The sequence below is a fragment of the Drosophila persimilis genome, unplaced genomic scaffold (genome assembly GCF_003286085.1).
Source record: "Drosophila persimilis strain 14011-0111.01,24,50 unplaced genomic scaffold, DperRS2 tig00000431-arrow-pilon, whole genome shotgun sequence".
Lineage (NCBI taxonomy): Eukaryota > Metazoa > Arthropoda > Insecta > Diptera > Drosophilidae > Drosophila > Drosophila persimilis.
Genome location: NW_020825312.1, coordinates 1,643,645 through 1,665,816, shown reverse-complemented (window position 1 = coordinate 1,665,816; position 22,172 = coordinate 1,643,645). Strand labels below are relative to the sequence as shown.

Below are 22,172 nucleotides of genomic sequence, written 5' to 3'. Positions count from 1 at the left end.
TTCGTTCTGCCAGGGATCCTGGATGGATGGGATGGTGGTCGTATTTGAACCTAGCCTAACAAAACTATAAGTACACAATTTATGAATTAATGAACAATAGACACAAGACTCGGGATAGGCCCTTTTATTTATTACTAGGCCTCTAGGAGGAAACTCTACAGAACAGATCCAGAAGCTGCAGAGAGTAGCAAAACCTCATAAAATCGTCTTTCATTTGATTCAGGGACTCGTGAAATGCCTCGTATAAGCATTGTATAAAATTTGTTAGTTTTATTCAATTCAATACCTAAGGGAAAATTTAATGTCCTGCAAGAAACAATAAGGAGAGTGGAATAGTTAGGATATACAGCGATCCGAAGCCCCATATAATAGACATTGTTTATAGATAATACAAGCTCCTCGTCCCCCCCACCCCCGAACACCCCAAGACCCCTCATTGCTAATCTACTTAATAAATGTAACAAAAACAAAAAAAAGAAGCCACACAAAACTAAAAAAAACTTCTAAAGTGCAAAAAGGAAATGTTTTATCTGATTCGAGTACCAGAACTTATACATACATACATATATATATATATATACATATATATGCATGTATCTAAAGATAATCTAATTGTTAATATTAGTAACCGCGATGTTTTTTTGCAAGATTTCCCCTTTTTTTTATTATCGATGTAAAACCCTAGTTATAAACTAAACTTAAATGCGAGGAAAAAGCAAAATCTTTACAGGCGAAAACACACAAGAAAAAAATCAACAAAAAAAAAACAATGATGAAGAGACGAATATATAATTATAAATGTAATTTATGTGGGCAACGCGCAAAAATATGAAATATACACAAAAACAAAACAAACAAAAAAAGAAATATAAATCTTTTGTCCTTGCTGTTTTGTGTTAAACGAAAAACATACTTATAAATAAAAAAAAAATGCAACAAAAACTTAAAGAAAATATAATAATAATAATAACTATAATGGTTAAGAAAGTGAAATTCTAATTATAAATTATACTATTATTATACAAATATGAACTAAGTAATTGTGTATGTAATATATGATTACACTTATGAAATAACGTCGATAAAAATCAACTACAGCAACAAACAAGAAACCAGAGGAGAATCAGCCATAAGATTATATTCAATGTAATAACACAGTTATTTGTTTCAAATAAATCTTAAATTTGATTTTAAAGTCCAAGAAACCATCATGTTTTATTTCAAACTGCATGGAAGGAAAGGAACCTTTGGACCTACGTACATACATATGTGCCTATGTACGTACGAAAGCGGAACCACCTTTGGAACCATTGAAATCCATCCCCGGCTGTGGCCTATAAATAGCAATCCAAAAGGATGTGGGATTCGCCGAAAGCACCTGTTCGAAGTTCGAACTCGATTCGGGAGCGAGCTGCGGGAGCTCTATTCTCTTCGGTAAGTGACATTTACGTGGGACGCATGCCATGGCATGCATTATTCAGTGTGCGAATAATTGCACGTAAAATTATGTAAATTTATAGAAAAAATAATAATCAAGCACATTTATTAATTGCTCGCTGGCTCTGGCTCGGGCTCACACTCTCTCACACACACACACAGCACTATACACTACACTCTCTGGAGGCGCTGCTTACCCACACTGGGATACTGGGACATGTACGAGTAGTGTAGTGTAGTTAGTGTCTTTGTTAATAAGCGCGGCGCAGTTTGTGTTTTGTGTGTGCTGTGCTAAATTTCGTAGTCAAAGTTCAATGCGGGAAATTGAATAACTGCCACGGGCCGGAGATACTCCTCTTGATACATACCCCTATGGCCCCTTACCCACATACATACATACATACCCATGCAGATGAGCGCGAACGACGGTTGGCAACGACCTTTAGAAAAATCCTACAAAATGCTACCATTTTTACTATACAGATGTACATATTAACTTCACATAATTCTGTCCAATTCGCAGAAAATCAGACTTGTCGTTTGACTGCCACTGGAATCTTAAGCTGCGAGCTATGGTTTCTCTAATTCTTCAGGTCCATTGTTTGAACATGTGCGACGGTGCGAGAGAGACGGAAGAGACTCTGCCAGAAGCGTCGCAGATTAAAGAATAAATAAAATAAATAATAATATGCTGAAGACGTCAGTATTTGGTTAATAAATAATACAAGCAGATATCGTAATTCCAAAATCAAGTTTTCGATATTTACAGCCGCAAAACCAATTAACAAGAGAGAGGGAGAGGGACAGCGAGAGTGAGTTCGATCCCCTGGGAGAGCGCGCGTGGGGGGAGCTCTCTCTCTCTCTCTCTCTCCGCATAAACTCTGACAGCAACAGGCTGCTAACGGTAAAGGGCAAGCCGCACATGTATGTAGTAATGGAACGAATAAGCGTGGGGAAGGGCAAAGCGCAAGTGGGAAAAAAAACAAACAGTTGAAGCACGTACAGTAAGGCTTCGTACAAACGAACAGCATTAATTTGTTAAGTTTTAGAACAGTGCGTTCGATATTGAAAACTTTTTAGCGAGGTTCGACTGTAGCCAACAGCTAGCATAAAAACAACTTTGGCCCGCGCCAAAACTGAAACGTGGAGAATGAATAAAAGGGAGAAAAAGAAACATAGAGAGAGAGAGGAGAGACACACTGATAGAGAGAGAGAGGGAGGGGAAGTCCAAGATTGCTGGCTTTTGTTGATTATTATTTTTGTTCATGTTATTTCTTAATTAAGTGCTAAAATGGCATGAAATCAAATCGCTTGCTTGATTAACTGTGTGTGCGTGTGTGTGTGTGTGTGTGTATCTGTTTGCTTGTGTTAGTTATAGATGACGCTGTGACGATAACGTCATTACCGTTATCAGAGCTCCACCACTCCAAAGGCGCAAATGTTATCAGTGGAACGCAAAAAGCACGAGAGAAGAAACAACAACAGCAGCAGCAACAGATCTGCTCTCCTCCCTCCCCAGGTCGCGGGTACAGAATCAGTCGACATTCAGTGCACGGCATTCGTCCATGCCACGCCACGCCACCCCACAATACCCATCCATCCATGGGGGGCATGGACGATGGGGGACATTGACAGCGCTGCTCGGCTCGCCGCTCTCTGCCTGGCCCAAGGTGTCTTTACATGAGGTGAGGCATTCCTTGTTTGGCGAGCTGCTACTTGAATTGGATGCAGCTAGGAATCTCTCACGCTTTCTGTTACGAAACTATCCAAAAAGTCCTCTCTCGAGCCACCCTATATTTATACACTTTGTGGTGTACATAGTTTCTGTGGCACACAACAGTTGAATGCACCCGAGTCCGAGTCCCCTTATTGATAAGGTTCAGCAGAATCTCCGCCTCCCCCCACCCCCCCACGCCATGAATATGTAGGAATAATAATAATGGCAAATAATTAGTATTGATTGTAGGTCGCACTTTCCTTTGCCTACACAGATTGATATTGGGGCGTGGCAGCCGCCTCCGAGTGTATGTAGGTACATTTTTGTGATAACAGTCGCTAAATATAGCCCATACATATGCCTCAGAGGGCTCCCCACGTCATTGACGTTAGAGTTGGGATTGTCACATGTACTCGCATTTATGCTTGGATGCATTGCCACGAGAGTGGCAGGATGGATGTGGGGAATGACGTTCCGTGATGGGGAGAATACAATGGAAAAGATGGAGACGATGGCGTACCGAGAAAAGGGTCCTGTTCTCCAGCAGCTCTGAGCCCCCGCTGGCACTAGAAGATTAACGGTGGTGCGTAATAAACTGGGAAATGCAGCGATAATATATTAAAGCAATGAAAAAGAGGGAGAAAGCAGGCATGAACACTTTAACCCTGAGATGTGTAGAACGAACCACTGGAATACAACTGTGCGTAGCTCTTCAAGCAGAAAGAGAGCGAGAGTGCAATCCTTAACCCTGAGATGTGTATGAAAATCCAATGGAATGATGCAGTGAGGGAGAGAGAGAGAGAGAGCAGTAACCCTGAGATGCTCGTGTATGTGCCTCAGCAGCATTATGCAATTCATATTCATATTTGCCCACTGTGCACCGCAGACTTTGATTAAAACAATAAACAACTGCAGCAACAGCAGCAGCACGAAGAAGAAGGAGAAGCAGCATCAGTAAAGCAAATAAAAAACACAAATAGAAAACTGCATTGTAATGAAACGTAAACAGGCGATAATAATGCAAAAAACATTTTAATTTGCCAATCAGCACGCGTCCTCTCTATTCTCTCTCTCCGTGTGCGTTCACTCTTCTCTGGCTGCATTTGAGATCCTCTGAACATGGAGAGTAGCTTCCGAGATTGATCAGAATAGGGGAGGGAGAACGGCGGGTGGGTGGTGCTGTGAAGGCTGCGTCACAGATCGGAAATAGAAATCAGCCATGGTTTTGGCGGGCTGAAATACCTAAGAACTATTTACATTTTCATTTACCACAATTATTTAAACAGGCTGATCAAATATTGGTTAAGTCGAGGAGCCGGGCCCTGGCCATGTGAGTCGAATTCGACGTCATGGCTGATTGCCTTATGGGGGGGTAAAGGTAAAGTACCGCCGTACCACCGTACCGCCGTACCGCAGTGTGATGGTGATGTGATGTCGCCGTGATAAGAATGTCGAAAACAATGGCCAGACATTGTGATTATTGTACAGGCGGGCCCCAATCCACCACTCGCTCCAATTCAATCGATGGAAAGATACCAAATAAAATGTATTAATTTAATTTTATGAATCAAGAATTTGAGAATTTTCGCAATGCAGTGAAAGCTTTTTCTCACCCAAAGCTCCGCTCTCTTCTCTTGTACCATCCTCAGTCACTCTAAAACTGTGGAATGTATTTTATTGGAATCAAGATTTCAAACTTTATTCGTAAGCAGATAATCATCGTCGTCGTCGTCGTCGACTGCCTCCTCGACTACACTGTAGGAGCTCTTGCCCTTGCCATCCTTGGCCAGATGCGTCTCAAAGAACTCCTCCACGGTGTCCGTGTTCCACTTGGTTATGGACAGTGTCTCCTGAACCTTGCCAGCGTCATCGAGCAGCTTCACCACGGGATCCAGCCCACGGACATACTTGATCTGGAGATTGGGGAACTTGGCGGGTCGTCCGCTCTGGATGAAGGCCTGTATCTGGGGATAGGCACGGAACTTGCAGGTGCACACCTCCAGAATGGCCTTGGCATAGGTGCGCTGTGCCGCCGGCTGCTGGTCCAGAGTGCAGCACTGCTTGCACGGGGTCCTGTGGAATGGAGGATGTTATAAGAGTAATATCACATGGACTACTACCACTCACTTGAGGGTCTCCAGGCCAAAGTCATCCAGTTTGTCGCAACTGGAGCACATTAACTGGGCCTTAATGAAGCCCAGCTCCCGACAGTCGGCGGCCGTGAATTCGGCATGGGTTTGCTGGCACTGAAATAGGGTAGAATGTTATCTCTTGCAGGTGGTGGCACACATTATACTCACAGTAATAGCTACGAGTGTAAAAAGTACAAGTTTCTGCATAATTTAGGATAATTCTAATTAAATTTACTATGTCCACCAATGTGACCGTGGACTTACAAATATACCAAAATAGACCATCTCATTTTCAAAATATACCGTAAATATACTGACGAATTATTCAAGTTATATTATACATATTCCTCTTTTTTGATATTCCGTGGAATATTACTAACTATCTAGATCTCTAAGCCCTGCCCACATAAATTTACCATATTAATGAACGTATTTTCTACTTGACTGGCTTGTTTGAAATACTTGCTTTTATTGGATTTTGCCTACAAAAAGGTTCTAGCGAAAAAGGTCAAACAAATAAGACGTAATAAAACAAGAGAAAAATCGTTCCTATTGCTCAACTTAGATATTGCTCAACTGATAAAATAATGTGGTTATGGATGATGGATCTATCCAACTAGTAATATTCAACGGAATATCAACAACGAGGAATATGTATGATGGAACTTAAATAAGTCTTCAGTATATTTACGGTATATTACTGAGGGTCAGACCGCATATATTTGATCGATAAGTCCGTGGTCACACTGTCGTATTTGTTGGCCTGGGGGTGCATTTGTTTTTGCTTCGAGTTCAAATTTAGTTTAAACTGCATTGGAAAATGCAATAATCAAGATACACGAAGGATCCAATCTGTGATCGGAGTCAAAAAACAAACAGTATTCTGTGTGTGTTTGGCAGACAACAAATTTTGTGGCCAAATCAATAAATTGGAGCGTGCGAGAGCGAGAGCTGAGCGCTGCGCAAAAGAGAAACGAATCGCAGCAACCAACGCATAGAGGAGGAAAAAAGGTGAATAAATAGAACATGGCACAGAAAAAGGCAAACTGCAAGAAATTCGATTTAAAATTAATTTAGAAATAAGATCAGAGCATCGAAGTGGTAAAAGTGCGCCCAGAAATAGAAAGAGAAAATGAAAAAGGCTAGAGAGCGTCAGGCTCCAGGAGAGCAGAAGCAGTAGTGTTTGTGTGTGTCTATATGTGCGTGTTTGTTTGGAAAATTAACATTTCTAATTAATAATCCCACGGGATTTCGCCACTAGGTGCTAAAAAAACTTCACACTGTGATAAGGCTTGCTATGGTGTGTGTGTCCATCTGTTTATTTAATTCATATTTACTCAAGTAAATTAATTCGTTTGCCCTTGCACAAAAGCAAAAAAAGAGGCTTGGAAACTTGTTCTGACTTGCAGTGCCGCCACCCCCTCTCTTATACTCATTCTTTTTTTCTTACACACACACACATGCAGTAATGCAATTGTAGCTGTGCTTTAGCTGTTCATTCAAGCTGCCCCTTGAGTGGAGGGGACCTTCCTTCCATTCAGACAGCTTCCGCTTGCATCTTTCTCATCTCTCTTTTGTGCACTGGTCCCGTTTAACTGGTTTGGCCATGGCAGCTGCCCCTCTCCCTCTCTCTCTCTCTCTCTGTCTACACCTGCTGCATGTGTCAACCCCTTCCAGTCGCCTTCCAGACAGCAGCTGTCCACGCGCTCAAATTTCTTATCAACAGGCGTCCACAAAGCAGAAATCCAAAACCAGGCCCAGAGACTGAAATCGTAAACTGCGTTATATTATTTTTCTTGCTAATTTTTCCACGCCTTTGTCGTGCCAGGTATTTTATTTGCTTTCTCCCTCTAGAGAGTGATGGCTGAAGTACGTGGTACTGCCTCCCTTACTCCCTCCCTCACACACACGCACACTCTTGCTGTCGTGCAATTTTGCCATATTTCAAATACATCTGACTCATCCACAGGTAACTGTAATTACCCTAGCATCCACACATATGAAATCCACACTTGTGGAAGCCATTCGCCCACTTTATCAATACCGTTCAAAGCTTGTTGATTTTGTTGTACTAATCGGCATTCGTTTTGTTTTCACCTTCCGCCTCTCGCCGGAGACTTTGATAAGTGACCCCAGGTGGAGGCCCCATGGGGCTCGTCATCGAGTCTATTAGCTCATTGTTACAGGGTTTATTACGACTATATGTCCGGTTCATACATATGTACATATATCGCCCACAGTCACACACAAGCGCCCATTTGCATGGCACAAATTGGGCCCAACCTCAATCTCTCCTCTACTAACCACCTCACCCTACGATTGCTCCGGCTCACGCAATTTCTTGATTGACTTCAACTATTTTTGGGTCCCGTCACTCCTGCTCCCCTTCAGGGCTGTGTGTGTGCTCTCTCTACCCTCGATTCTGGTTTCTTTCCATTTCAATTGACCGAAAGGTCAACTTGATTGCATTTGTATCTTATGCCTCTGTCAGCCGGCAGCAGGCACATCATCCCATTGCCATCCTCTCCTGCCCTCTCTCGCTCTTGTGCCTGTCAGTCCTCGTTTCCATTTTAGCTGTCTACTTTCCTGTGTGTGTATTTTTTTGGTATTTATAGAAGCAAGCGTGTGATGTATCATTGGGAGTGAGTGTGTCTCGGTGTTCTCCCAGTTCCAGACAGTCCTAACGGTTAAGTTCAAGGACTTTACTTTTGGAAAGCAGGTATACCAATATCACATCACCAATACATATACGATGTACGATGTGGTGGACATTAGCTGCACTTAAAACTATCATAAATATATTTGAGCACTCAATTTCGATCAATTTAGATTGCATTCTGTTGAGTTCCTCATGGAGGCATTTGGGTTAACGGCGGTGGTACCCGGCAAAGTGCTTTTCAATTGATTCTACTTTTTTAAAAGACCATATATGTATGTGTATCCATTCTTGTTCATACCTTAAAGAAAAATATATAACCAGGCACTCAAGGTAGCAAATTATATCAAAATCAATTGGGGGAATACCCTTTTGCGTTTGTGTCCAGCTATGTGCCGTCCACCTCGCAAGCATCGATAGTGATGGTGTAATCGATGAGCAAGAAATCAGTAGAGCATCGTTGTGAAATTGTTTGTTTTGAAAGATAAGATCTAACGGCGGGCGTGTTATCCGTGGTACTATATATGCACATATGTATATGTATGTATATATTTAAGTGTTTCAAGTGCATTTATATGTCAAGTGCGTGACAAAGAGAGTGACAAGAGAAATGTATTATTAAATGAATAAATAAAAAATGTGTAAACAACTGCAGCTTGAGTTCAGCGCGTTCGCGATTCGCCGTCAGGTAAATAAACGATGACATTTTGATACAAAATTTATGAAAATCGATTTTCTTGTTCTTGCCTTCAATTAGGTAGTGAAAAAGAGAGAGACAGAAACAGGGGCGGCTGGCGGTATAGGCAGGCAATAATAATACGAGTCAAACCATCCTCCTCTGCTCCAAGAATAAAACAAAAACAAAAACGAACCGTACCGAACAAACACACAAAAGTAAAACAATTTTGAGTTGATTTTAATTGCACTTCGTTTTTGTTTTGCAGCAGCACCAACAAAACAAAACACAAGCCTGCCGCCCAGACAGCCAATCAGCCAAAAGTCATCCAATCCAGTCCGTCCAGTCACAAAAGAACTCTCCAGACAGACACACCTCACACACGCAAACACACACACACACATACACTCAAGACTGTGGCCAAAACACACACACACATTCCAGCCAAGTAAACCAGAAATGCGTTAGATTTAAGAGCGAATCCGTTTCCGAGTTCCCCGTAAAGATGAGAGCCCCTGTCTTGCTGCTTGCCTATGCTCTAATCAGCGCCAGCTGCTTGACGCTGTGTGCCGCCTGCTCATCGCGTCCCATGCCCAAACCCCGTCCGGAGGCGCCGCCCACCACAGAGGGACCTGGAGCCGGAGCCGGAGCCGGGCCCGTGCCAACACTGCCGCCGGATAATGTGGCCATAACGACGCCACGTCCGAACATCACCTTCCCCACCTTCAAGTGCCCGCCCACATATGCGGCCTGGTACTGCCTGAACGATGCCACCTGCTTCACCGTGGAGATCCACAACGATATCCTGTACAACTGCGAGTGCGCCCTGGGATTCATGGGGCCGCGGTGCGAGTACAAGGAGATCGACGGCTCCTATCTGCCCACGCGCAACCGCGTGATGCTAGAGAAGGCCAGCATCGTGAGTGGCGCCACCCTGGCGCTGCTCTTCATGGCCATGTGCTGCGTGATCCTCTACATGCGCCACGAGAAGCAGCAGAAGCAGAAGCTAAACGACAGCGGCACCGATGTGGGCGATGTGGTGGGTGGAGGTGGCTGTCAGAACGATGGCATGGATGAGGTCGATAGCCGAAAGCCAATGCGCTCAGCCCGACGTCCGTTCGCACCCTGTCGGATCCTCTCGCTGGAGGAGGCCCACTACCAGGCCCTGGCCTCCAATCACCGCCCCAGGCACTGCAATTAATGCGATCTTTAACTGAAACGGAAACGAAACTAATGATCGAACAAGTGTTTTATTGAATGTCTAACATGTTTAACCGTCCCGTCTGTTTTTTTTGTTTGTTCTTTTAACCTATTTTTTGATAACGATTCGATAACGACTATATAATATAATATACATATGTACATCCTAGTATTAAGCGCCCACTGATGTGCCTCTAAAATTATAGCAGAAGTATTACTGAACGAGAGCCGATAGCTCTCCGAGGGAGTTTAGAGATAATGCAATGCAATTTTGGCAGCTAGCCGACCATTTATTTATTATTAATTTAACTTGATTGAACGCCCGCCACGCCTGCCCGCGTAAACTATTAACTATTAACATTAATAAAAGCGAGAGCAACAAACACTAAAGAGAAAGAGAACGAGCTAAACTTTTAACCACAAAAAATGCGTTATATTTGAATTTTAAGTAAATTATAATTGGGAGAGTCGAGGGGGTGGATGGATGTGAGAGAAGAGGCATGCAGCTACCACTAATTGAATCACCTTACTAATCCCACCATCCATATCTCTGTTGCATCTTCCAGTCATGCCGCACAACAACCAAAATTCCGACGATGATCAGCTGGGACCACCCAAGGCCGATTTCAGTGCACCACCGCCATACGAGGCCAATGTGGGAGGGCCACAGGGCACGCTGCAGGCTCAGATGCCCTCACTGTCGCTGACCACGCATGTCAGCGGGCACGAGATGGGGGGGCCGATGCAGGGCGGCGAGTTGGTGGGAGGACAGTTGCCGCAAGATATGCACGGAAAGCTGCCCACCTACGAGGAGGTGCAGATGGAGAAGTCGCTAAATGGAGAGCTGCCGCCCGCCTTTCTGACGCTGCCTTCGAACCAACAGTTGCCGCCACCGCCGAACCCACTGCTGCCGCCCAATCCGCTGCGCGACGGTGCGGCTGCAGTGCGTGCCGCCCAGCCGGCTCTGACGTTCATCGCCATCGATGCCAGTGATCCGGAGAACAGTCTCTCGACCACCGATAATTTGCTGGGCACGGACATTATGTTCATCACGGCCTTCATTGTGGCCTTTCTGTTCAATTGGATCGGCTTCCTGATGCTCACCTGTTTCTGTCACACAATCGCCGCCCGGTACGGCGCCCTCTCTGGCTTCGGCCTGTCGCTGGCCAAATGGACCTTGATCGTAAAGCACTCGACGGACCTGGCCTCCCACGAGAATTCCTGGCTTTGGTGGTTGATCTGTGCCTTTGGCTTCCTGATCAGCATACGCGCCCTCATCCAGTATGTGAGCATCAAGCGGTCGTGGCGCCTCCTATCGGCCTCGGCCCAGGAACGGTTGCTATTCTTCTACTAGGTGCGGGGTCAGGCGACGTCGCCTGTGGCGGATGCCATGTAAATACGTTAGATGTACGAAGAGAGCGATAGCGAGAGAGAGCAAGTAGTTTGGAATCGGCGTCCCAGGAGTGACAGACGTTGCGTATGACCCTAATCATCCTTCCGAGCAGCCTCATCCCAATTCCCAACAAATCCTAATTCGAGCAGTCCGTCAGCGCATAACACACACACACACACACACACATACAACAACAGCAAAAACCAATATCGATGCGAACTTATTCGGGGTTAGTGTTTTCTCTAGTTACTGTGTTAAATAGCGCAACTTAGTCCACGGATCCCATCCCCCCATAGATTTAGCATTACAGAAAAAAGAAACGTTAACTAAATGTGTGGGTTGAGCAGTGTGGGGGGTGGAGGAGCCACGCCACCCTGCAGGCAACCAATTGAATCTAAATGTAAATGTATGTGAATGTGTTATGGATATCTCTCACCTGTATTACGCGTAGCTTAGACCACCACCAATCCCACTACCCCCCGGGCACCCGGGCCCCTAATCCCTTAGGCCAGCTAGTGGCGGCCCCGGTCCAACACTTGCACCACAAACAAACAAAGACACAAAACAAACACCAAAAACAAAAAAAAATGAATAGAAGGAAAGAAATGTAAGAGAAATGGAGAAAAGATATGCCACCCATATTTTTTTTTTGTTGAGCCTACTTTACGCTGTGGTACTTAATTAATTAACTACACAAAAGCCAGCAGTAATACGGAATGCTAAACACACAAAACAAAACAACTATTGCTAGTATATGTATGTACGATTATTGCCTATTATAACGTTTACAATTAATACGTTTAATCCCTTTGTATGTAAATTATACAATGCATGTGCATTGTAAAGGGCGCATCGTCTATTGTCCCCCACACAGGAGATGCGTCAGTTTTATGCAAATTCAATAAAAGTCGAATGAAGTCATTCAAATTCAGCGGTTTCTTTTATATTTGAAATTAACTGACAGCCGGTTCTTTTTTTCCGTTACCCGTTCTGCTAACACAACTTGCAAGTGTCCAGCAAACAAGACGCAATCAAGTGTGCAGTACTGTCGATGGTTTTGCATTTCCCTTTCAGAGACTGACCGCTTATGGTATTCTTGGAAAAAATTGAATCATCTGTCAGATAAAATTATGTGTTTAGTAACATAAATGTCAAAATCGAGGAATATGAATTCCGATTATGGACAGAGAACGATTAGCCCATTGTCGACCAATGGGTATTTTTATACCCACCATGAAAATGCTGAATCATGAAGAAAGATATGTATCATGTTTTTTTTTAAGTTCAAGATGAATTTACAATCAGTAATATTTTCGTCGTCGTTGAACTGTTTGAATAGAGGGGGTTAAGTGGGCTAAGTTCGCTTTCTTATCGATTTGCGAGAAGCTAAATGGTTTTTGAGGCGCCGAAATTGAGGCAAAAACAATCAAAGTCAAGTATTTAAAATAAGCAAGTCATGTAGGAAAAAGATTCATTAATTGAGAGATCTATCTAATAATATTAGACGGAATATTGAAAATGAGACGGTATATTTTAGTATTCATTTGAATCGGGTAAGGACCTCTTTTCATTATTTAAATTTAATTATGATTATAATTATTTTTCTTCATTTTTTTTGAATAATTATTATTTTTGATTTTTATTGTATAATTATTATTCTTGAATTTTATTGAATAATTATTATGTTTTTTATAGTATAATTTTTGATTCTGATTGCATAATAATTATTTCTGATTTTTTTTATATATATGTATGTCATCCCAGGCTCCAATTAATGCAAGAACAATTTAGTCCCTGTTTTTAACCTTTTTTTTTTTGTACCTTTCTCGCTAAAACCTCTTTATACGCAAAAAGCAATAAAGGCAAGTTTTTAAATTAAACCAGTCAATTAGAAAATAAATTCACTAATCGTATAAAACTATGTGGGCATGGCTAAATGTTCTATATAGCTGTTAATATTCGACGTAATATCAAAAACGAAGAATATGTACAATAGAACTAAAATTATTCAGTATATTAACGGTATATTTTTAAAATGAGACAGTATATTTTGGTTTTTTCTGAGGGTCAGACGGTATATGTTATCGAAAAATCCTGCAATACTGCATTCGATTTCTGTTTTTGCTCCGTGCGAGTTCGTTCCTGCGAAAAATTTGAGTAATATTTTTCACAGCAGTCCGCCATCTTCAACAGAGATATAGCTTGGCAGCAAGCGGTGTAATTAGTAATTATAGTGCAATAACTAGCAACTAAATTATCGCCGTTGCAAGTCGTAAGTACAAAACGTGAAAAATATCTCGCAATTTGTGCGTTTATGTGGTGGTTGGTGGCTATGAAAAATTCTTTGTGTGTATCTGTTGGCAATTTTTTTTTTCGTTTTGTTTTTCCTTTGTGCGCCAGCTTGTCTGGGGCCGCTGAAAATAGTAATTATTGATATTTTTTTTTGCATTTGCTGATAAAGTAATGTTTTATTCGTTTATTTTCCTTGTTTTTTTCGTTAATTGCATGTGAACGGGTGTGGGTAAATGGGGGGTGGATTAGGTACAGTTAACAAGAGCCTTGAGTTCCCATCAAACTATCAGAAAATTCAATTTAAATTATATTTTAACTAAAACGGCTGCCTTTTTCTGCAATTTTCATTGTGTTTTTTATCTCTTTCTGGCCCGCATGGTGGCCCCGGCCGGCTTTCTGACTCAATCATTTGCACATACACGCACACACATGCACACGCACATTTATGCAGCGTCAGCTCTCTGACCGGCCGCCATCTTGCCTTCCGCTCTCCGCACTGTGGACCCTCAGAATTTGAGGCTCTTTTTATTGGCCGTATTAATTACCATTAAGTGGATAGGGCTACCTGTGAGCCGGTTTTAATGTAATTCTATCACGTTACCGCTAAAAGTCATTCCTATTCCCCCTTTGGAGGGGTCCAAACCAAGTGCCCCCTCTCCGGCAGTTGCTGTGCTGTGCACTTGTGTGTGTGTATACGCACGCTTGGTTTGGCTGTAATTGCTATTAGGGTTGCCACACTAACGCAAAGTAGAAGAAAACACTAACAAAACCAAAAAATCATTTTCCCCGCTTGCAGCATTGAAGATTGCTTTGTGTTTATGTTTGTTACGCTTTATTTTCAGCCTGTTTTATGTAATTTGCTCGCTTAAAAACCCAAACACACACATCCCAAAAAATCCCACCACTTAACCCAATAGTAGCTCATCAGAATTATGGTCAGGTATGATTCACCCCCCAATTCCACGCCAATCCATCTGCTTGCTTGTGCTGTGCAGCTCCAGGATAATCTCCAGCTAATCCTCTCTTGAACTCTTGCAGCGTTAAAGTCAACGGAAACCACCAGCAACAGCAGCACCATCGTTCAGCAAACTCGAGTAGCGCCAACAATCTCAAGGCCAACATCAATATGGCATTCCGTGGAAACCAGAACCGTAACCGCAACTTTGGTGGCGGCGGCGGCGGTGGTGGTGGCGGCAACAACTATGGCGGACCCATGGGCGCCAACCGAATGGGCGGAATGAACATGTCACCCTGGGAGTCGCAGAACCCCGGCGGTGGACAGTTTGGCAACAATATGCGCCAGGGCGGCGGACAGATGAACGCCCAGGCCATCAATTTGGCCAACAATCTGCTGAACAATCTGTTCAGGAACCAGAACCCACCCTCGCTGCTGGACTTGCCGCGCGGCGGCGGTGGCATGGGAAATCGTAATCAGCGTGGCGGCCCGGTATGTACAATCACTCCATTCGATCCGTTCTTGGATCACAGAATACGAACAAAATGTATAAATTGTATATCTTAATGATTATTATTTTTACTGATATTCGTGTGCCAAACGAATCTAAGGTTCTGTGGTGGAGCTGAGGAGACGTAATGATGGTAGTCTTTCCGATTGCTTATAAGCCAAATGTGGAGCTTTAAATGTCTTTGCGAAGAGATACATTTTCAGATCGAGAATTGATGCCATCTTCATAAAATTGATACTTCAAAGCGCTTTCCAGTTCCAAGATCGTGTTGGAGGAATTCCTAGCTGAAATCTCTATCGAATGATCTAAAAAACGCTGGGATATTGTATCTTAGCTTTTAGTTTTTTTTTGTACTTCTGAAATACACTGCACTTGCAGTTTTCATCATAAACGATCTTAAAACAATTTTCTGAATGATTAAGAGATGTATATTTATTAGTTTCTCAGCTTAATTGCTGGCGATATATCTGTTTTGGATCCACCGAAGATGGGCCTTAACCACCTACCCAATCTCCACCGCAGAACGAACCGCAATTATATTTTGTTTATTTGTTTTAACATCGATTAGTTTGATTAATTGCTAAACGTAGTTATTGCTTTCCTTTTTAAAAGATAAACCGAACCACAAAAACCAAATATCAAATTGTAGTTTGTAGTTTACTAAAACCAACAAAAACAAAAAACAATTCAAGGAAAACCTATCCAATATTAGCCACACTTTTTTTTTGTTAAACAACCTAAGAGTCGTTAGCAAAATAAATATGGATTTGTGCAGTTTATGGTAGGGAAGGGATAGGGACAGAATGATGATGAAGGAGGAGGAGGAGGATGAGGATGATTTTAGCAGAAGGCTTTCAGTATAAAAAGCATTTATTCCATTTAAAATGCAACTTTTGTTTTTAGTTTTCCGTAGAGCAAAACTGCACAAATCGAGGTAAGAAAACTGATAATAAAATCAATAGAAAGAAATATATGTATATATGTGGACGCATATATATAACGAACCGAAATGTACCTATAAAACCATGTACCGCCAACACTTGCTCCCATTTAACGAAGAAGAAAAGAGTATGACGATGAATCCAGATGGAACGATAAGTAATTGATCTCTTACTAGATGTACTTAGGCATTTAATTACCTTTTTACCATAATTATAAATTGAATTTATCCAAATATTCAACCAACCAACAAAAAAAACCAGATCTAATGCCAGTTCCTGGCTGGCTGGACTCTAAAACTAATTTTCACAGCGCTTTTCTAATTTAACAATTCTATGTTTTTTATTCTCTCTTCCAAAACCGAACAAAAACAAAAACCAAACAATATGCCAAACAAAATTCGATGCTTTTCCAAAACAAATCGAATATCGAATGTCGAAACCCGCATCGTCCATCGTGCATTTCGAATGCGCATTCTTCATATTGTTGTCGCTGCTCTCCGGCATATTATACAAAAAATAATTATTGCTGTTGCTGTTGCTGCTACTGCGGCTGCTGTTGCTGTTGTCGTTGTCGTTGTCGTTGCTGTTGCTGTTGCATTTATCGTTGTTGTTGTTGTTGTTGCGTGTTGCTTGTTGTTGATGCCGCCATCTTCTTCTCAATCAACAAACATGCAACAAAAAAAAAACCAAACCGAATGAAATACCAATCAACGAATTCGATTTCCTAACTCTCGGGCGCAACCCTGAAAATAATCGAAATGCAACACATGCACATGCACGCACGCACGCACGCACGCATGCACGCACGCGCGTACGCACACAATACTATGCCACACACACACAAAATATGTGAAATCCATCCACCCAACGATGCTGTCGATGATGCTTCCAATGCGACTGATTGATTGCTCGATTGATTGATTGATTGATTGATATTGTGTGAAAATCAAACCCTCTTCTAATCTGCTCTGCTCTGAAAACCGAAACAAACCGATCCGATCTGGTACTGGTACACTGCTTGATGGTGCAACGGGAAATACGAAAACAAATAATGCAAAAACAAAATGCATATAAAAATACAATAATTATAATACTTAATATCATAATATCTATAAATGTCTAATGCAAATTCGTCGCCAATTCTTCTTCAACGTTCCTGCCTCTGACCGAAACATGACAAATGTTCCGAACCAAATGATATCACAAATCCGATTTCCATTTTTATCCAAAAAAAAACAAAACGAAAAAAACAAAACCAAAAAATGCCACGCCACACTCGGCTGCCACACGCCAACGACTTCAACTGCACAAATATATATATCATATATATGTCGCGTATCATATCCCCGTCGACTGATTGACCGCTCTTGCCCCGCCGATCTGACCATGCCACCAAAAAACTGATAAATATAATGTGCTATATGTGCAAATTTATATACTACATATATATCTATGTATTTACTTATAAAATACATCTGTGTAACAATTTTTCCCCCGTCAAAAAATCTTAATTTCGTACAAAAATATTGTAAATGGCCATTGTAAAAATGCCATATTTGTTGTCTCAAATATCTCTCACTCTCTCTCTCTCTCGATGCTCAAATACCGATGTTGAAATGAACTTTTGTGCCGCTTTCTTTTGTTTAAAATCAAAAACGGAAAACCGAAAATCGAAAATCGAAAACCAACCGATATTCTCATGTGCCCTGTGCAATTTGTTGAATGAAATGATGTTGTATTGTAAAATGTTGAAATCCTTTATTATTATGATGATAATGATGATAAAATGATACACACACTATATACCAAATATAAAGATGGTCAGTCGCGGCGGCGGTGCAGGCAATCGTCTCAATAATCGTCGTGGCCAGGGAGGCTTCCAGAATCGTGGCGCCACTGGTGGTGGCAGTGGTGGTCCCAAGCCCCCGCAAAAGCAGGGCGGCGGCGGTATTCGCAAGCAAAATGCTTTTGATCGTGCCAAGAAACTTTTGGCCAAAAATGCCAACCAAAATAAAAAGAAGGAACCTACTCCTGGCGAAAAGAAAATCGAGAGGTAAGACTAACTACAAACAAACTTTTCCAACAAAAAACCAAAAAAACAAAAACAAAAATCTACCAACAGAAACATTTTTTTAAACCCACCAAAATCGAAGGAATTATTTCTTTCACCAAAAGAGAATCAAATAAAAATATGAGTGTTATTTAAATAGATAAGTACTTAGGAATTCGAATTTTCAATCTTCAAAAATTGCGTTCCCACTCATATGTACATCTCAATAATATATATATATTTATATATATATCTCTATATATATACATAGATCTAGAAATTGTTGTTCAGAAGGGAGCCCTCCTTTTTTCCCTTTTGTTGATGCTCTCTCTCTCTCTCTCTCTCTCTATCTATCTTTCTTATTAGTGCAAGCGATTCAATGTGTGTGTGTATGTGTGTGCTCTCGGGGGGGGTCAGGGGAATGCGTAACAATCTATAATATATTTATACTATATATATATACATATACATAACCTACATATACATCTCTACATATATCAATATCTATATAATGTATTTTTTTGCGTAGTATTATTTTTACGAAAGATAAACCTAAAGGCTGGGCTAAATCACTGTGTGTGTTCATGTACAGTTTGAAACTCATTTTTGGAATCGCCACGAAGTCAAAGAGATTGAAAATCGATCGATCGTAGATATTAATTTGATAATATCGAATCATGGAATACGGAAAGGAATTCTTTAAGACTACGACACAGTGAGAGCGAGAGAGATACATACATGTATGGCGTCAGTTGCGGCAGAGATTACAAATTGTAATACTTTTTAGATCCAATTTTGCCAACTGGCTGGCTGGGTGAAAAAAATGATTTTGTCACAAATATTCCATCAGTTCTTCCACTGATGATTACCGAACACTTGTTTTGCATTCTGTCTCTCATGCTTCGCAGCAAAGCCTAATTTCATAGCACCATAAGCAACGCAAAATATTCTTTCACTGAGAGTCATCATGAAGATCAAGACTCGCATCACCCCAATCCATTTCTAGTATCTCGGATAAATCGCATGAGATAACCTTCTCATATAACACTTCATCTACTTAATCTTAAATGATTTTAAAGAACGAACGCCAGTCAAGTGCTAGTCTAGTAGTAGTTTTTAATTTCTTTGAGCCCAAGGGAAATCCACCTAAAATGTCCATTTATTTTATTTTAAAGAACATATCTTCATTGAGTTAAGTAGATAAATATGTATGAACCTGTTTGACTTCGTGGCGTCTCTATATGTGTAGAAAATCATACTTTTTATGTCTGAGCTTAAATAATTTTAGTAATTAATATTCGTGAAAAGAGAAATATGCCTCGAAAGTTGAAGAAAATTGAACATTCAACAAATTTACAATGATCTGATGTTGCTCCCAACGGCTCGCCCACGACAGCCAAACGCACAAGCGAAAAGTTCCAAAGAATTTGTCCGAGAATAAAAAATAAACGAGGCACATGGCTGTTCGACTGAGACCGAGGCTCGGTCCCACGAAATAAAAAAACAAAATACATGTCGTCTGCATGACGAGGCAAATTGATGCTCGACTAGAGTCTCACCTGCTCCCGACAAAAGTCTGCCCACCGCTGATTTGGATTATAAACTTAGGACTTGAAATAGATCTCAACTTTTGGGGCATATTTCTCTGCGATGTTCCATCAAAGTTCACTCTCATAACGCCTCATCAAATGAAAGCACCAGAAATTGATGTTGACTATGTATTTGATGCAAAAATATATAAATGTGTAAGCCATCTGTTGTTGCCGCCTGTGCTGTGCTCCTACGTATCATAAGTATAATTGCAGCGCGAAGAGCTCTCTCTCCGTCTCTCCCAGCTCCTTGGATATTGTATTCTCTTCCCTAGAGCCAGACCAGACCTCAACGTCCATCCCCCACATTACTGTTCCAGAGCTCATACTAATGAAGTTTCTTTCTTTTCTTTATCTAATGATCCGTCTCCATATGTGTAGCCCCACCAAGGACTCGCCGTATGCCAGCGTGCCTAATGACATGTTCTACTGTCATCTGTGCAAGAAGCACATGTGGGACGCCAACTCGTTCGAGAATCACATCAAGGGACGCACCCATCTGATGATGCGCGAGGGCATTGAGGAGAGCTATCGCCTGAAGGCGAACATGATCCGACAGGAGGCCAAGATCGCCGAGCAGCTCAAGTCGATTGAGTTCGATCGCCTGAAGCGCATGGGCAAGAGCAAGCAGCGCCAGCTGGACTACTGCACCATGTGCGATCTGAACTTCCACGGCCACATCTCGACCCATCGCAAGTCGGAGGGACATCTGCAGCTGAAGAAGTTCCTGCACCCCAAGTGCATCGAGTGCAACAAGGAGTTCGCCACTCGCATCGATTTCGACACCCATCTGCTCTCCGCCGAGCATCTGAAGAAGGCCGCCGAGAGCAACACCAAGGTGGGCGAGCGCAAGCGTCAGACTTTGCCGATCAGCACCGAGGAGGAGGAGACGCGCGATCTGCGTCTGCCCCAGAAGCGCAAGAAGAAGCCCGTGAAGAAGGAGGGTGAGGCCGAGATCAAGAAGGAGGCTGGTGCCGAAGGTGAGACAGCCGAAGGCGAGGAGGCCGAGGGTGAGGAGACCAAGGAGGGCGAGGAAGCCGCCGACGATACCAAGGAGGGTGAGGAGCTCAACGAGGGCGAGGAGGAGGAGGAGGTCGCTTTGCCCGTCGACCCCGAGGACTGCATCGTCGACTTCCTAGACGGCGACGAGATCCCCAGCGAGGTGGACCTCCGCCTGCCCAAATACAACTGGCAGCGTGCCGTCGGCGCCGGCCTCATCTCGAAGCTGGAGTGCTTCGAATGCTCTGTATGCAGCAAATTCTTCGACACCGAGGTGACCGCCGAGATCCACTCTCGCACGGCCACCCATCACCGCAACTTCCTCAAGTTCATCAACGAGAAGTCCAGCGACACCAAGATCGCCCAGAAGCGCGCTGCCGCCGCCCTGGAGGAGACTGAGCGTAAGAAGCGCAAGATCGAGGAGGCTGAGGCCCCCGCCGCCGAGGGCACCGCTGCCGAGGGAGAGACCACCGAGGGTGGCGAAGGCGAGCTGTACGACCCATCAGAGGCCACTGGCGATGATGAGGACTTCGAGATGGCCGAGGCCAACCCCGAAGGCGGTGAGGGCGAGGGTGAAGGTGATGAAGAGGGTGCAGAGGGCGAGGATGGCCAAGGCGAGGACAACGGCGAGGAGGAGATGGAGGCCCAGGACGAAGAGGAGGCCAATGAAGATCAGGAAGTCGAGCCAGAACCAGAGCCGGCAGCTCCAACCCCAGCACCGGCTACGCCTGCCGCCAAACCAGAGCCTGCCAAGACTCCGGTCAAGGCTGCTGCTCCGGCCGCCGCCGCCGCCGCCGCTGCTGCTGCTACGTCTGCTTCACCTGCACCAGCAGGCACCCCAGACGCATCCCCATCGCCGGCCAAGAAGGCCACTCCCGCCAGGGCCGCCGCCGGGCCCAAGGCAACGCCGCAGCGTCAGCGCGCTCGGGGCCGCTACAACCGGTACTAGGCAGAGGATATGATGACTGATCGGTAAATAAGGATCGGATCAGATCAAGGAGAGTTAAACATAATTTAACATAATCTTTATCTATATACAAGTAACCGGAAGGAAGCAGCAAACACTCCATCGCATGGAACGATCAACCCCGTCATCGCTCACTTCCTCCTACACACACACACACATACACTTTTGACATTTTCATAGCATTTTGCACAAAGAAAAATGAGAGAATGAAGAACAAAGAATGAATGCATAAGAAATTCAAAATGAGGGAATACTTTTCCAATCATCCACGGAGATGAAACAATTGAAGACATTGTAATTGAAGACGAACTTCTGTCGGGGAAAGAAGACAGACAACTTGATTGATTGATATTGATTTTCGCATTAACTGAAGCTCAAGTCCCCCGACCGAGCGTCCCGTCCCCGACCCTCTACAATGCATAACAAACAATCCAACAAACCATTCAAAATATGTAATCATATAAATTTTAAAATAAACAAAAAGGAAACAAACGTAGTTTTAAAGTAAACCCTTGATTTGATTTTGCTTGGATATGGGAAAACGGAATCTGGATGGAATCTCCATATCATTATGCTTTACGGTTCCAGGATCTACTGGATTCAACAGCGGATTGAAATAGGAAATGGCTAGATGGGTATACAATTATAAGAGATTTA

General features: G+C 42.9%; 4 protein-coding genes across 6 annotated transcripts; 3 read left to right on the top strand and 1 right to left on the bottom strand.

Moving 5' to 3' along the window:
- Window positions 1-4,783: 4,783 nt before the first annotated feature.
- LOC6596095 (selenoprotein F) lies at window positions 4,784-5,519 on the bottom strand. Its single transcript, XM_002021212.2, has 3 exons — window positions 5,455-5,519; window positions 5,282-5,400; window positions 4,784-5,227 (listed from the first exon to the last, which is right to left on the bottom strand). The coding sequence occupies exons 1-3, from the start codon at window positions 5,491-5,493 to the stop codon at window positions 4,846-4,848; spliced, it is 540 nt and encodes a 179-aa protein (XP_002021248.1). The 5' UTR covers window positions 5,494-5,519; the 3' UTR covers window positions 4,784-4,845.
- Window positions 5,520-6,232: 713 nt separating this feature from the next.
- Window positions 6,233-12,142, top strand: LOC6596097 (NEDD4 family-interacting protein 1-like). Its single transcript, XM_002021214.2, has 2 exons — window positions 6,233-6,297; window positions 10,385-12,142. The coding sequence occupies exon 2, from the start codon at window positions 10,387-10,389 to the stop codon at window positions 11,170-11,172; it is 786 nt and encodes a 261-aa protein (XP_002021250.2). The 5' UTR covers window positions 6,233-6,297; window positions 10,385-10,386; the 3' UTR covers window positions 11,173-12,142.
- LOC6596096 (protein spitz) lies at window positions 6,239-10,239 on the top strand. 2 transcript variants are annotated; one of them, XM_026989461.1, is made up of 2 exons: window positions 6,239-6,297; window positions 8,887-10,239. In XM_026989461.1, the coding sequence occupies exon 2, from the start codon at window positions 9,124-9,126 to the stop codon at window positions 9,817-9,819; it is 696 nt and encodes a 231-aa protein (XP_026845262.1). In that variant the 5' UTR covers window positions 6,239-6,297; window positions 8,887-9,123; the 3' UTR covers window positions 9,820-10,239. The 2 variants fall into 2 exon arrangements, with proteins under 2 accessions (XP_026845262.1, XP_002021249.1); XM_002021213.2 differs by having other exon boundaries at window positions 6,240-6,297; window positions 8,890-10,239.
- Window positions 12,143-13,363: 1,221 nt separating the features above from the next.
- Window positions 13,364-22,003, top strand: LOC6596098 (zinc finger protein on ecdysone puffs). 2 transcript variants are annotated; one of them, XM_002021215.2, is made up of 5 exons: window positions 13,364-13,483; window positions 14,346-14,443; window positions 14,542-14,950; window positions 17,728-17,963; window positions 19,931-22,003. In XM_002021215.2, the coding sequence occupies exons 2-5, from the start codon at window positions 14,436-14,438 to the stop codon at window positions 21,495-21,497; spliced, it is 2,220 nt and encodes a 739-aa protein (XP_002021251.2). In that variant the 5' UTR covers window positions 13,364-13,483; window positions 14,346-14,435; the 3' UTR covers window positions 21,498-22,003. The 2 variants fall into 2 exon arrangements, with proteins under 2 accessions (XP_002021251.2, XP_026845754.1); XM_026989953.1 differs by lacking the exon at window positions 14,346-14,443.
- Window positions 22,004-22,172: the final 169 nt, after the last annotated feature.

What these genes read in the sequence shown, in the direction of transcription:
- LOC6596097 (XM_002021214.2), top strand. Translation starts at nt 10,387, where the DNA reads ATGCCGCACAACAACCAAAATTCCGACGATGATCAGCTGGGACCACCC.
- LOC6596098 (XM_002021215.2), top strand. An exon ending in GTAATCAGCGTGGCGGCCCG is followed by an intron (nt 14,951 to 17,727) that starts GTATGTACAATC and finishes CCAAATATAAAG; the next exon opens with ATGGTCAGTCGCGGCGGCGG. An exon ending in GGCGAAAAGAAAATCGAGAG is followed by an intron (nt 17,964 to 19,930) that starts GTAAGACTAACT and finishes CCATATGTGTAG; the next exon opens with CCCCACCAAGGACTCGCCGT.
- LOC6596096 (XM_026989461.1), top strand. Translation starts at nt 9,124, where the DNA reads ATGAGAGCCCCTGTCTTGCTGCTTGCCTATGCTCTAATCAGCGCCAGC.
- LOC6596095 (XM_002021212.2), bottom strand. Translation starts at nt 5,493, where the DNA reads ATGCAGAAACTTGTACTTTTTACACTCGTAGCTATTACT. An exon ending in TTACACTCGTAGCTATTACT is followed by an intron (nt 5,401 to 5,454) that starts GTGAGTATAATG and finishes ACCCTATTTCAG; the next exon opens with TGCCAGCAAACCCATGCCGA. An exon ending in TTTGGCCTGGAGACCCTCAA is followed by an intron (nt 5,228 to 5,281) that starts GTGAGTGGTAGT and finishes TCCATTCCACAG; the next exon opens with GACCCCGTGCAAGCAGTGCT.